General features: G+C 44.0%; 1 protein-coding gene across 4 annotated transcripts in view; it reads left to right on the top strand.

The window, feature by feature from the left end:
- Positions 1-13,173, top strand: part of MPHOSPH9 (M-phase phosphoprotein 9) — a 2,191,511-nt gene that overhangs the window by 469,504 nt on the left and 1,708,834 nt on the right. For all 4 annotated transcript variants that reach the window (XM_044068924.1, XM_044068922.1, XM_044068923.1 and 1 more), the window contains exon 5: positions 2,380-3,002. In XM_044068924.1, the coding sequence (XP_043924859.1) occupies positions 2,380-3,002 (623 nt within the window). The remainder of the gene's footprint in view (positions 1-2,379; positions 3,003-13,173) is intronic.

Here is a 13,173-nt window from a genome sequence, read left to right as displayed (position 1 = left end):
CATGCCCCAGTCCCATGAATGAATGTTACACCGGGATCCATGCCCCAGTCCCATGAATGAATGTTACACCGGGATCCATGCCCCAGTCCCATGAATGAATGTTACACCGGGATCCATGCCCCAGTCCCATGAATGAATGTTACACCGGGATCCATGCCCCAGTCCCATGAATGAATGTTACACCGGGATCCATGCCCCAGTCCCATGAATGAATGTTACACCGGGATCCATGCCCCAGTCCCATGAATGAATGTTACACCGGGATCCATGCCCCAGTCCCATGAATGAATGTTACACCGGGATCCATGCCCCAGTCCCATGAATGAATGTTACACCGGGATCCATGCCCCAGTCCCATGAATGAATGTTACACCGGGATCCATGCCCCAGTCCCATGAATGAATGTTACACCGGGTTCCATGCCCCAGTCCCATGAATGAATGTTACACCGGGTTCCATGCCCCAGTCCCATGAATGAATGTTACACCGGGATCCATGCCCCAGTCCCATGAATGAATGTTACACCGGGATGTGTTTTTGGACCTGATATGTCATTGGAGTACGCCTTCAAGTAGATCTTTTTGCCTCCCCAGTGAACAGACAATTTCCAAAATTCTGTGCCAGGGTCCCACACCCCTTGGCCTGGAAGGTGGATGCTCTGTCCTATTCATGGAAGGGGATGTTTCTGTATGCATCCCCCTCTTGCCTCTTTTTCAAAAGGTCCTACTGAAAACTGTGCAGGACCAACCAATAATCTTGCTGGTGACTCTCTTTTGGCCAAAGCAACATTGGTTCCACCTTCTCCTGGCCTCACAGGATGGATCTACTCACGTAGGACAAGGGAAACCCTAGTACATCCACAGCTGTCAACTCTCACCCCGACTCTGTGGGTGATAGAGTTTTAATTCCCTTTAGACACCTCTTCGAGGATGTGCTTCAAGTTTTGCAGGAGGCCAGAAAACCACTACTAGAAAATCTTATGTTTCCAAATGGAAAAAATGTTCTATCTGGTCTCACAAGGACCACCTACAACGACTATCAGTGGATGTTACGGTGGTACTGGGATTCCTATCAGCAGACCGAAGATGCATGTTTTCGAATGCGTCGTGGTCGAAATGACAAAACTGAAACTGCAAAATATTGAAGCGGCATGCATGCGAATTCTTTCCCCGTTTTCCCTTACCCTTTCTTACTCCTACTCGAAGCGGCATGCATGCGAATTCCTTCCCCGTTTTACTCTTACTCTTTCTTACTCCTACTTGAAGCGGCATGCATGCGAATTCTTTCCCCGTTTTACCTTTACTCTTTCTTACTCCTACTCGAAGCGGCATGCATGCGAATTCTTTCCCCGTTTTACCCTTACTCTTTCTTACCCCTACTCGAAGCGGCATGCATGCGAATTCCTTCCCCGTTTTACCCTTACTCTTTCTTACTCCTACTCGAAGCGGCATGCATGCATGCAAATTCTTTCCCTGTTTACCCTTACTCTTTCTTACTCCTACTCGAAGCGGCATGCATGCGAAGTCTTTCCCCGTTTTACCCTTACTCTTTCTTACTCCTACTCGAAGCGGCATGCATGCATGCGAATTCTTTCCCCGTTTTACCCTTACTCTTTCTTACTCCTACTCGAAGCGGCATGCATGCGAATTCCTTCCCCGTTTTACCCTTACTCTTTCTTACTCCTACTCGAAGCGGCATGCATGCATGCAAATTATTTCCCCGTTTACCCTTACTCTTTCTTACTCCTACTCGAAGCGGCATGCATGCGAATTCTTTCCCCGTTTTACCCTTACTCTTTCTTACTCCTACTCGAAGCGGCATGCATGCATTTTACCCTTACTCTTTCTTACTCCTACTCGAAGCGGCATGCATGCAAATTATTTCCCCGTTTTTCCCTTACTCTTTCTTACTCCTACGATTTCTTTATTTTATGGGCTGTTAATAATCGTAAACCTTCATTCCCATTATTACTGCATTACTGTGTATATTTGTGTAAAATTTCGTTTCTGAAATGTTTGACATTTTGCTGTATGTTCTGTAATATTTGTTTTACTTGTATTTGTAAAGTAATATTTTATTTTATAATCTCTTTCTTGTTTGTATTTTGAGACTTCCTCTCGGCTGAAAAGGTCATTGCATCCATTTAACAACTGTAAATAGATGACATAAGTAGCTTTTTCATTTTTCACTTTAGTTCTCTCAGTATGTACCTGGAATTTTTTTAGCTTTACAGAACATGTGTTTGTCGATTTTATTGTATTATATTAACAGCTGATGCTAAGGCAAGCAAAGCCGGTGGAACATCTGAATTCCTTGTTTTGAACCACTTTTACATGGGCCAGTTTTTAATTTTTTTTTTCTGTTGAAAATGTCTTGCAGCTGATACAAGAGGAGATTAAAGCCCTGATGCAGCTACAGAGCAAGTCAGCGTGTGAATTGCGTAGCATACAGAACAGTGCGTCACGCAGGCCTTGTATCGCAGCATCCTTTGCAAGTAGTCAGACTTGTAGTTCTACACCAGCAGATGACCACAGCGAGTTAACTGTGAGGAGTTCTACACAGCACGTGGAACCTTTTATTCTCTTTGACTCTCAGGAGTCCAGAAAACAGCCAAAGTTATTTAACGCACAACAAGCAAACTCGTCTAGCTTTACCCTGAGTAGTGGCTATGGGACAACTTCAGCTTTCAATTCTGACCATACGAAACCTGAATTTTCCAGCAGGACTTCAGAAGAGCCAATTATCAGGCATTCTGCAAGTATGTCAGAGGAAGCTGATTTGCTCGAGTCAGAACATTTGAGAGAGAGTTTGTCTAGTTCACTGAATCTGAACATCAAAAGAAAGGGATCTTTGCTGCTTTCCTGTGATGACAGGCCTTCATTACATAGCAATGACAAGACTCTAAATGGAGTTCAGTCTACAGAAGAAAGCCCTGGTGTGAATTTGGTGAAGGACAATGAAAAGGTCAGCTGTCTGTCAGGTGATCAGGAGAACACAGACAGGTAAACAGTTGTCACACCTTCTCTTACTGCTGTCACGGTCTACCTTTGGACAGTTGGACGTGCACATCATCTTGCTGTACTTATGCTGTTCTATCTATTTTTTCATTGTATTTAATCTTTTGTTTTGGGTATCCTGTTATACTTTTTATAATGACCTATTACAATTTTAGCTTATTTAGAACCTTTGTACTTCTGAATAGTTTTGGAGCCTTCATCATGGTTTCGTTATCTATAACATGCAGGCAGCTTTGCTGTGTCTATGTCCTGTGTTATAACTTTTGAAAGTACCCCATATCAGCCCAGGTAATGTAACTTTGCAAATTAGTGGGCCTTTACATTGTCAGAAAAAGGGTTTTCAGGTTGCATGTGCATTTATTTCAGGTGGATTGCAGATGGGGAACCGATTGAAAATTAAATCAGAATTACACCCCCTCATACCTTTTTGTCAGGTCTGCAGCTGGAGTCTTTGTAGCTGGTGTGCTGGTCATGACAGTATCTGTTAATTTAATATTCACCACCAAGCAGATAACTTTTCAGATGCGTCCGATTTCTAGACTACTGCTTTTCAGCTACTTGAGCACTTTAGTCTTACTTGTGTTTATTTCTGTGTCGTCATTGAAGTTTGTTAATGAGTTTTAAGGAATCAAGCCCAGGCCTACTCAATAGTGTATTATTGGCCTGCAGCTTTAATCCTTTGTGCTGTTCTGATGTAATCAAGCCCAGGCCTACTCGATAGTGTATTATTGGCCTGCAGCTTTAATCCTTTGTGCTGTTCTGAAGCAATCAAGCCCAGGCCTACTCGATAGAGTGTATTATTGGCCTGCAGCTTTAACCCTTTGTGCTGTTCTGAAATTGCTGTTGTACAGGCAGAGAAGTGGCAACTGGTCTCAACAGGGAAAACTGATAGTGATCAAATAAGGGACAGTCTAAAGTTTAACTACATTCATGGAAATACACCTGGAAATGATCTTTGGTTGATGTTTACAAATGCTGGTGTCTAGCTTATTGGCATTTGTATAATCTATCACATTATGTAATGCATTGCAGTTTTTATTACTCTGAAATGGATACAGTGTAGTTTATGTTGTTAGGAACAGCCCTATAAACTACATTACTGATATGCAGTATGTTCAAGGTGCCTTTTAGAGTGTATGACAGCTGAATACTCGTGCCTTGGGTTGTGACTAGCACCAGCCGCACCCAAATAAGCTTCTCACCTTACAGCTGTAGATCACAGTTGCAACATTGGCTTCCCCCAGAATTCACCCATTTCACTTTCAGTCCAGTTCCTTTCAGTAATGTCTTGCCGCTAGTAACTGTATCCTGACTAAAGAACTTTGCATTTACAAATAAAATATACACATGCAGCAGGAGAGACTGCTAATACCCTTTTCAGTTCTGCTGCCCCTTTCAACTTTTATGGTAACACTCTACCACCATCCAGACCAGTGTGGCACACTGAGGTCACAATTACTATGCACTCTTAAAATGAACCAGGCATACTGGTAACTAGTTTATATATTTTATAGTGTATAAATTAATAAGCAACTAGTTTCAAACTTTTGAAATTGACGAGTGAAACTACATAAAAATGGACAGAAAAGTTTGAAAATTAGAAATGCAAATGAATATGTATGTATGGGCTATCATTAAGGTAGCAGTCAGGAGTGGTTTACGCATTATTTCTAATACCTTACGTCCTGCTCATCCTTGGTTATGTTGGGGGGGGGGTGCAGTTGGTTGCTGGTACCAGGTGGTCTTTCACATCTGTCAGAGACAAACCCAATCCTGCAAGCAACCCTGCAAACCTAAAGCATGGGAGGTATATTTCCGAGTCTTATAGAGAAAGCTAACTTCCCTATTTGCTCCACAAGTGCCTGTCACCCCCTATCTCTCCCCTAGGGAGAGGTGAGCGGGCCTTTCTCCTTTACTTCTGCCCCCTCCAGTGCAGAGGATACTAATTGAACATTGCTTGCCTGGGTTTCAGTCATGGCCCATTCCATCTGCACCATGGAGTTGAGCCTAAACTTAAGATTAGATAAGGTGCAACAGAACAGGTTAAAGTCCCTGGAGTGGGTGACCCTTGTCCCATTTGACTTGCGAATGTGCAGCATTTCCATTAGATTTGGATCCAAGATTGCTCTGTAGGCCAGACACCAGTCTACTCTTAGTAGTCTGTATGCTACTGAGTACAGTGACAGTAACTTCAGTCTGTAAGTGTATAACTTGCTGGAGACCCTGAATTTTCTTGGTTAGAAAGGTGTCTCAAGTTGCTGCAGGTGCTTGGTAAGGTACATACCAAAGGGAGCATTGTACTCAGTTATTGGTCTGATGGAGGGTCGAGTCCAGGGGAATTATGACCTCTTTGGCTCTTAAGGCGATGCCTTTGCTAAAGAGGTGTGTGACATAGAATGCCTTCCTTACCACAGTAGACACATGATGGTCAAAGTTTAGGCTACAATCAACTTGTGTTCCCAAGTCTCTCACTACTGAGTTGTTACTTTAGGGTATTATTATTTATATGATAGTATGCCGGGATATCATTTTTACAGAAGGGAATGATGAGGCTTTTTTTTTGCGTTGAGTTTCTGTCCATGGCTTTGGCACCAGTCACTGTTTTTTGTAAGTCCCTCTTGAAGTATAGTGACATTGATTGGGAATTCAGTGATTGCACCCAATTTGCAGTCATCAGCAAACTTAGCCAGCCACAGCCCCTCTATTTTGGCCTGAACTTCTGAGAAGTATATCCCAAACAGTAGGGGGCCCAGCACTGACCCACTGTGGAACCCCCACAGGTGACAAGTCTGCTGGTTGAGGCAAAGTCCTCAACTTTGACTGAGTGTGATCTGTTGGTGAGCTAGTTGGCAAACCCACCTGATGACGTAATGGTTGATATTCAACTGGGAGCATTTATCAATGATGCCCGAATGTAAGATTGTGTTGAAGGCCTTTGCTAAGTCAAGGTAGGCTGTATGCACAGATTTGCCTTCATCTATGGCTCTGGTGACGTTTTCGAAGAAGTCCACCAGGTTTAACAGGTAAGACCTGTCTTTGACAAAACCAAACTGTGTCAGATCAAGGGTTTGAAGATAGATCACCTATATCCTTATTTATAAGGTCCATGAGGATTCTTTACCCAAAACCAAACTGTGTCAGATCAAGGGTTTGGAGATAGATCACCTATATCCTTACTTATAAGGTCCATGAGGATTCTTTACCCATGGCCTTACAGATGAGGCTTGTTATGCTTATGTGTCTGTAGTTCCTAGGGTCTGTTGCTGTACCCCCTTTATGAAGATGGCTGACGGTTGCTGTTTTCCATTCAGCAGGGACAAAATCAGTACTCAGGCTGTGGTTGAAGGGAGTACTTAATGGGGTTGCTAATTTCTGTTTTAGACCATTTAAAATGCAAGCTGGGATGCCAATCGGTCTCATAGTGGCTGTGTTTTTGGCCTTGGATAGAGCATTAAGCCTTGCTCTTTGGCGATCCAAGGTGGGGGGGGATGTAGAGGGAATGCTTTGTGGAATATTTGGAGGGGACAGATGGGTGAAATTTTCACCAAACCCGTCAGCTAATAGGTTAGGTATTTTACAGCATCAGTGTGTTGTGATGCCATGTACAGCTAGATGTTCTTCATCTCACATTGCTGCAGTCATAACCTGTGGGTAGTCCGCTGTCCTCGATCGGCCCGAATACCAAAGAGCTGGGCTGGCGTCGGTCATTGTCGCCTAGAGCTGACGTCAGTACGTCGTAGTACTTAAGCGCATGACCGACGTCATATCCTCAGTCTTTCTTGCCGCGTGGTCCGAAGCAGAAGCAGCGTTTGCAAGTGCCGTTCGGCGTTCTGAAATTTTCCTTTTTAGAGTTTCAGACCGAAGACCAAGTTGGGCTAAGTACCCCGTTGGGGAAATCTTTGTCTTTTCTTGCCTCAGTTATCCGGATGTCAGAAAAAGTTAATAATTGCATTTCTTGTGGGAAACAGATACCTCATAAGGATTTTCATTCTTTGTGTATTCCTTGCTTAGGGCCTGAGCACGACGTGGTCGGGTGTCGCTTTTGTGCTAGATTTAACAAGCGCACCATTAAACGGAGATTAGACTGTGCCAGGCTTGTTTTTGGGAAAAGGTGTAATTATAACATGCCGTCGGATCCTCCGACGCCCGCTACCGCTAAAAAGCGTAAAGATAAATCTTTGAAGTCTAAACCGGATGAGTCGTCCGTTACGGACGCCGGTTCTACGGAGCCTCCGGTTGAACCTGTGGATCCGGCCGGGGATTCGGCTGAATTCCATGGGGAACCTTTACTTTTACAGGAGTTAACCTCTCAGGAGTTAGGCCCGGCTGAAGGTGCTTCTCAGGTGTCTGTAGTTCCATCTTTACAGAAGGTTATTAGGCCTTCTACTTCAGTGGCTAAAGGCCATGCTAAAGCCAAACCTGGTCATGTCGGCCCTGGTCATAGTTCTAGCTCTCCAGCCCCTGTTCCTAAGAAGCATATGTTAAAAATGGCTGAGGACTTGATTACCTTGATCAGGGGTTCGATGCCCCCCCCCCCCCCAGAGAAGAGGCTTAGGGTGGAGGCAGATTTAGAGGGGATGGATCATTCCTCTGACTACTCTGATTCCTCAGCTGAAGAAATTCAGGAATTCCCTTCTTATTTGGATTCGGATGCAGAGGACTCCTGTCCTTCTGCTTCTCCTCCAGAGGATTTTTCTTTTTCTGAGACTACATTCCATGAGGGAGCATTTCAAGTGGGAAGGTCAGGATTTTTCGGATTCTCGGAAACGGCTCAGGGAATTTTTGTTTCTGCCTCAGCATAGGCCCTTGGCTATTCCTCCTGTCTTAGAAGTTGTTCAGGATGTTTTTTCTGAATCTTCCCTTAATCCTGATTCTTTACCTCCTGCCCCTGTTAAGCCAGACAGATATTATAGAGTTCCTGAAGCGCATAAGTATTTGTACAAGAGCCCTAGAGCTGATCCGGAAACCATTACTCAAGGTCCGAAGGGTATTAGGGCTTCTGTGGCTAAGAATCCAATTCCTTTGGATAAAGATTCTAGAGCTTTAGATAGATGGGGGAGAAAAGTGTACACCTCCTCTACGTTAGCTATGAGGGCTTTGAATTGCCAATTTCATATGCTGAAGTATCAGAATTTTTTGTTAGGTCAATTGAAATCTAAGGTGGATGCTTTATCTGAGGGTATAGAGTGTAAGGAGCTCCAGGAGTTGGTTCATGCATCAGATCAAGTGGGCAAGCATTCTTTGCAGTGTGGTTTCGATGCTCTTCAGGCTGCATCCAGGGTGGCTGCTACAGGTTCAGTTATTCGTAGACATGCCTGGCTTAAGGATCAAAATTTGTCAGAGCATGTTAAGGCTCGGATTTTGGATGCTCCTCTTCAATCTGAAGTACTTTTTGGTCCTTCTGTGGAATCGGTTTTGAAAAAGATGGAAGATAAGGCTAAGTCTATGCAGACGGTCAAAGATTTTCTGCAGGTGCAGCCCCCTAAGTTTAGTAGGAATTGGTCTGCTAGAGGATGGTCTTTTCCTTCTTTGGATAATCAGTCTAAGGGCAGGTCTAGGCGTGGTAGAGGCAGAGCTCACGCTCAGGGTTCTTTCAGACCTAGGACTTGGAGTTCTCCTGCACAGTCTTCTGGTGAGGGCAGGGGTCAGCCTTTTCGTAAACAGACCCAATGACCTGTATCTTCTGCTGCCAGACCCTTCTCTACTGGCAGCTCCTCTAGGAGGAAAGTTGAGACTTTTCCAACAAAATTGGCATTTGGTCACCCAGGACAAATGGGTGTTGGATATAATAAATCACGGGTACAAGTTTTATTTTCACACTCTTCCTCCTTTCAAAGGCATGCCGGATGTGCCTCCTCAGCAAAGGATGGAGGCTCAGGAGCAAATTTCTTTACTGTTACAGATGGGGACAATTCAGGCGGTCCCTCCGTCAGAAGTAGGCCTAGGTTTTTATTCCCGTCTATTCCTAGTGCCAAAGAAAGGAAACACTTGGAGGCCAATTCTGGATTTGTCCATTCTCAATACCTACCTAGACATTCCAAAGTTCAAGATGTTAACATTACAACAACTTCTGCCTCTGCTGGGCAAGGATCACTGGATGGTAACCCTGGATCTCAAAGAGGCCTATCTTCACATCCCTATCAGGCCCAGCTGCAGGAGATTCCTGAGATTTCGGGCTGGTACTTCTCACTATCAGTTCTCTGCATTGCCCTTTGGTTTATCTACTGCGCCCAGAGTATTCACAAAAGTTCTGGCTCCTGTGATTGCTTTTTTCAGACAGAGAGGAATGCAAATTTATCCTTATCTGGACGATTGCCTGATTCTTGCTCAAAACAAAGACAAGTTACTACAACATCTCCAGTATGTAATGGCAGTTTTAAGGTGCCTAGGGTATTCTGTGAACGAAATAAAGTCCAGTCTAGTACCCTCTCAGGACATGTGCTTTCTGGGTGTGAGACTGAATACAGCGTCTCAGATGGCATTTCTGACCCCGGAAAAACAAAGAACTCTTCATCTATACTTCCAGCAGTTATCAGTAATGTCCAGGCTGACTGCAAGGACAGTCCTTCAAGCCTTGGGGTTCATGGCATCTTGCATTCTAGTTATTCCCAATGCCAAACTGCATATGAGGAAGCTACAATGGTATCTCAAAAGTGTGTAGACTCAACACTGCCACGGTTTGGACACTGTCATTCGGATTATACCTTGCATCCAGAAGGAATTCTTGTGGTGGGCTCAGGAATGTCAACTAAACAAGGGACTCTCTGTGACCCGACCAGAGGCGAGTCAGATCCTAACGACGGATGCCTCGGACTTGGCTTGGGGAGCACACTTCAATGGGAAATGGATACAAGACGTGTGGCCTCCCAGACTACTACATTTGCATATCAACATGAAGGAGATGTTAGCAGTCCAATTTGCTTTGATGGCCTTCAAGGACCTACTTCAGCGGACAGGTGTTGATTCAAACAGACAACACAACAGTCATGTGGTACATCAACAAGCAGGGGGGAACCCATTCCTACCCTCTTTGCAGGCAAGCAGTGATTTTGTGGGAGACTGCTCTGAGTTTGCAAATCAGTCTTCAAGCACGGTTTCTGCCAGGAGCACAGAACTCCCTAGCAGATGTATTGAGCAGGCAAATTGTGGATCCCCACGAGTGGAAACTGGATCCTCAGGTTTTCAAACAATTGACTGTGGCTTGGGGAACTCCAGACATAGATCTGTTTGCTTCTCCACTGAATTTTCAACTACCAAAATTTTGCACAAAGATGTTCCACCCAGATGCTTGGAAAGTGGATGCTGTATCTTTCAGTTGGAACAACCTTCACATTTATGCTTTTCCTCCTCTGCCTATTCTTCCCAAGGTACTCTTGAAAGTCAGGCGGGACAAGCCTTGCATGATTTTAATAGCACCAGATTGGCCACGTCAGCATTGGTATCCTCTGCTGAGGAGTTTAATCCAGGAGCCTCCTTGGCTTCTGCCACAGGTTCCTCATTTGTTATCCCAGTCAAACAATCATTTCCTCAATGTTCGGGTGCAGTCCCTGCATCTGACAGCCTGGCGTATTCTGTGATGGAGCCGGTGGGGTCTCAGCTTCCTCAACAGGTTTTAGATGTCATTTTGGAAGCCAGGCGGCCTAGTACTAGAAAAGTTTATGCTGATAAATGGAAGAGATTTTTTCCTTGGAGCACTGCAAAGGGCTTTGATGTTTCAGTGCCTAATTTGAGTTTTGCACTACAGTACCTTACTGAATTACTGGACAAGGGTTTGTCATTTTCCTCTGTGAAGGTTCATGCTGCAGCCATTTCTGCTCACTATGATTGTGACCTTCCTTTATTTTCTCATCCTTTGTTCAAACAATTTCTTAGAGGGGCAAAGAATATAAGACCCCCACGTAGAGCTCCTACTCCTTCCTGGGATCTCAATTTTGTGTTGGAGAAGCTTACTTTACCTCCTTTTGAACCTGCAGCTACGTCTGAATTGAAGTTTTTGTCCTGGAAGACTGCTTTTTTGTTGGCCATTACTTCTGCTAGGAGGGTATCTGAATTGCAGGCACTCATGGCAGTTGAACCCTTTCTGATATTTCATAAGGATAGAGTTTCTTTGCGAACAAACCCTACTTTTATGCCTAAAGTGATTTCTAATGTGGCCTTGAACCAGTCTATTCATTTGCCTACTTTTTATGCTGATCCCCAAAATAAGGGGGAAAAAGTCTTGCATTCTTTGGATATCCACAGGCAGTTACGTTATTATTTGAGCAGAACTAAGGAGTTCAGACAGACTCAACAGTTATTTGTTTCTTTTGCTTTGAGTTCACAAGGGAAAGCTGTTTCAAAGCAGACTATTTCAAAGTGGATTGGTCATTGTATTGCTTTTTGTTATTCTCATCATGGGAAGGATGTTCCTGCTGGGATCAGACCTCATTCTATTAGGGCTACTGCCACATCTACTGCTTTTTTGAGGGGTGTAGCTGCTAAGGATAGTTTGGAGGCAGCTACTTGGAGTTCAGTACACACTTTTACTAAGCATTACCATCTCCCTCTTTATTCCAAGTCCAGGGCTGGGTTTGCCACTGCAGTTTTACAGGGCATGTTAGCAGCTCCTAATGCTATTTAGTTTGCCAGCCTCCCTTTTCCTTTGCGTTGGGATTCTACCCACAGGTTATGACTGCAGCAATGTGAGACGAAGAACATAGTACAGTTTTGTACCTACCATAAATGTAGATGTTCGAGGATCTACATTGCTGCAGTCCAATTATCCCTCCCTCCTTCCCCTCTATAGTTGGTGGTGGCTGTGTTTTTTTATTTTAGGATTGTCTCTATTTCCACACTGGTAGTTGTGGGCCTATACTTTTTTGGTTCTGGCCTTCTTTCATTCTTAGGCCTTCTGACATCTGGGGCAAGAAAGACTGAGGATATGACGTCGGTCATGCGCTTAAGTACTACGACGTACTGACGTCAGCTCTAGGTGACAATTAACCGACGCCAGCCCAGCTCTTTGGTATTCGGGCCGATCGAGGACAGCAGACTACCCACAGGTTATGACTGCAGCAATGTAGATCCACGAACATCTACATTTATGGTAGGTACAAAACTGTACTTTCAGCACACGTCTGGGTCCTACCTTTTAGGTTACAGATATAGTTGAAGAATGCTTAGCTATGTTCACTAAATTTTTTCGAAGATGCCCTTGGAGGATTTTACAAGTTATCTTGTTTGTTCAAGCAGAGGAGGGTGTTCTTCCAGTGCTGGGACCTCTGTTTTATTTTTAGACAGCAGCTTCTTGCTCTTGTTGTATAACTTATTAATACTAGTTGCCCACCAGGGAGGCTTGTTTTTTCTTGAGGATCTTGTTTTGATCCTGTCAGGTACAGCAGTGTCAATATATTTGTATAAATTATTGTGTGTACCTTAGTATATTTGTCAGTGCGATCAGTGGGAACATGAGCTTGGAAATTATTTGTGCCATCCCTTAGGAAGATATAATTAGCTTTGGTGAAATTTTTTTAGCCTGATTTCACCTAATACGGGTTCAGGTGTTATAACAACTTCAAATGTGACTGATTTTTGATCAGATTTAACCAGTGAGGGTCCTACACTTGTGGTGGTGCAACGGTCTCCGATGTTGATGAGGGCCAGGTCGAAAATATTTGATCCCCTTGTGGGATCCATGCTATTTTTTCCTGGGTATTAGTGTTAACAAAGTCCAGGAACATTTGTGCGAGCATGTTGGTACTTGTATATATTTACCAGTCGCTGGAGGGATAGTTAAAATTGCCCATGACCGGAGTGTTTGGTTGTAATTTGTTTGATTCAGGTAGGTCCAAATAAATAGCGTGGGTGTCTTGGCTCATTGAAGGGGGTCTATAGCAAACAATGACTTGAAGGGGGTCTTACCCATAGTTAGTTGAACTTGGAGTAACTGCATGGAGTTTTCCTGTCTAACCAGTCTAGAGGTGTATTTATCTTTGATGAAGGTAAATACCCCTCCTCCTCCTTTGGTTCTCACACGTTCATTTTGCAGTCTGACCAAGTTTCTGTGACTGCACAGGCATCAACATCCTCCAGGGAGAGGAGTGCTTCCAGAGAATGCAGTTTCTGATTTAAACTCCCAGAATTTAGCAGCATAACTTTTATTTGTGAGTGATATTTT

This window comes from Protopterus annectens, chromosome 4.part0 (genome assembly GCF_019279795.1).
Source record: "Protopterus annectens isolate FY-2018-M chromosome 4.part0, PAN1.0, whole genome shotgun sequence".
NCBI lineage: Eukaryota > Metazoa > Chordata > Ceratodontiformes > Protopteridae > Protopterus > Protopterus annectens.
Note: the sequence above shows the minus strand (reverse complement) of the source record. Positions and strands in the feature narration are given on the sequence as shown.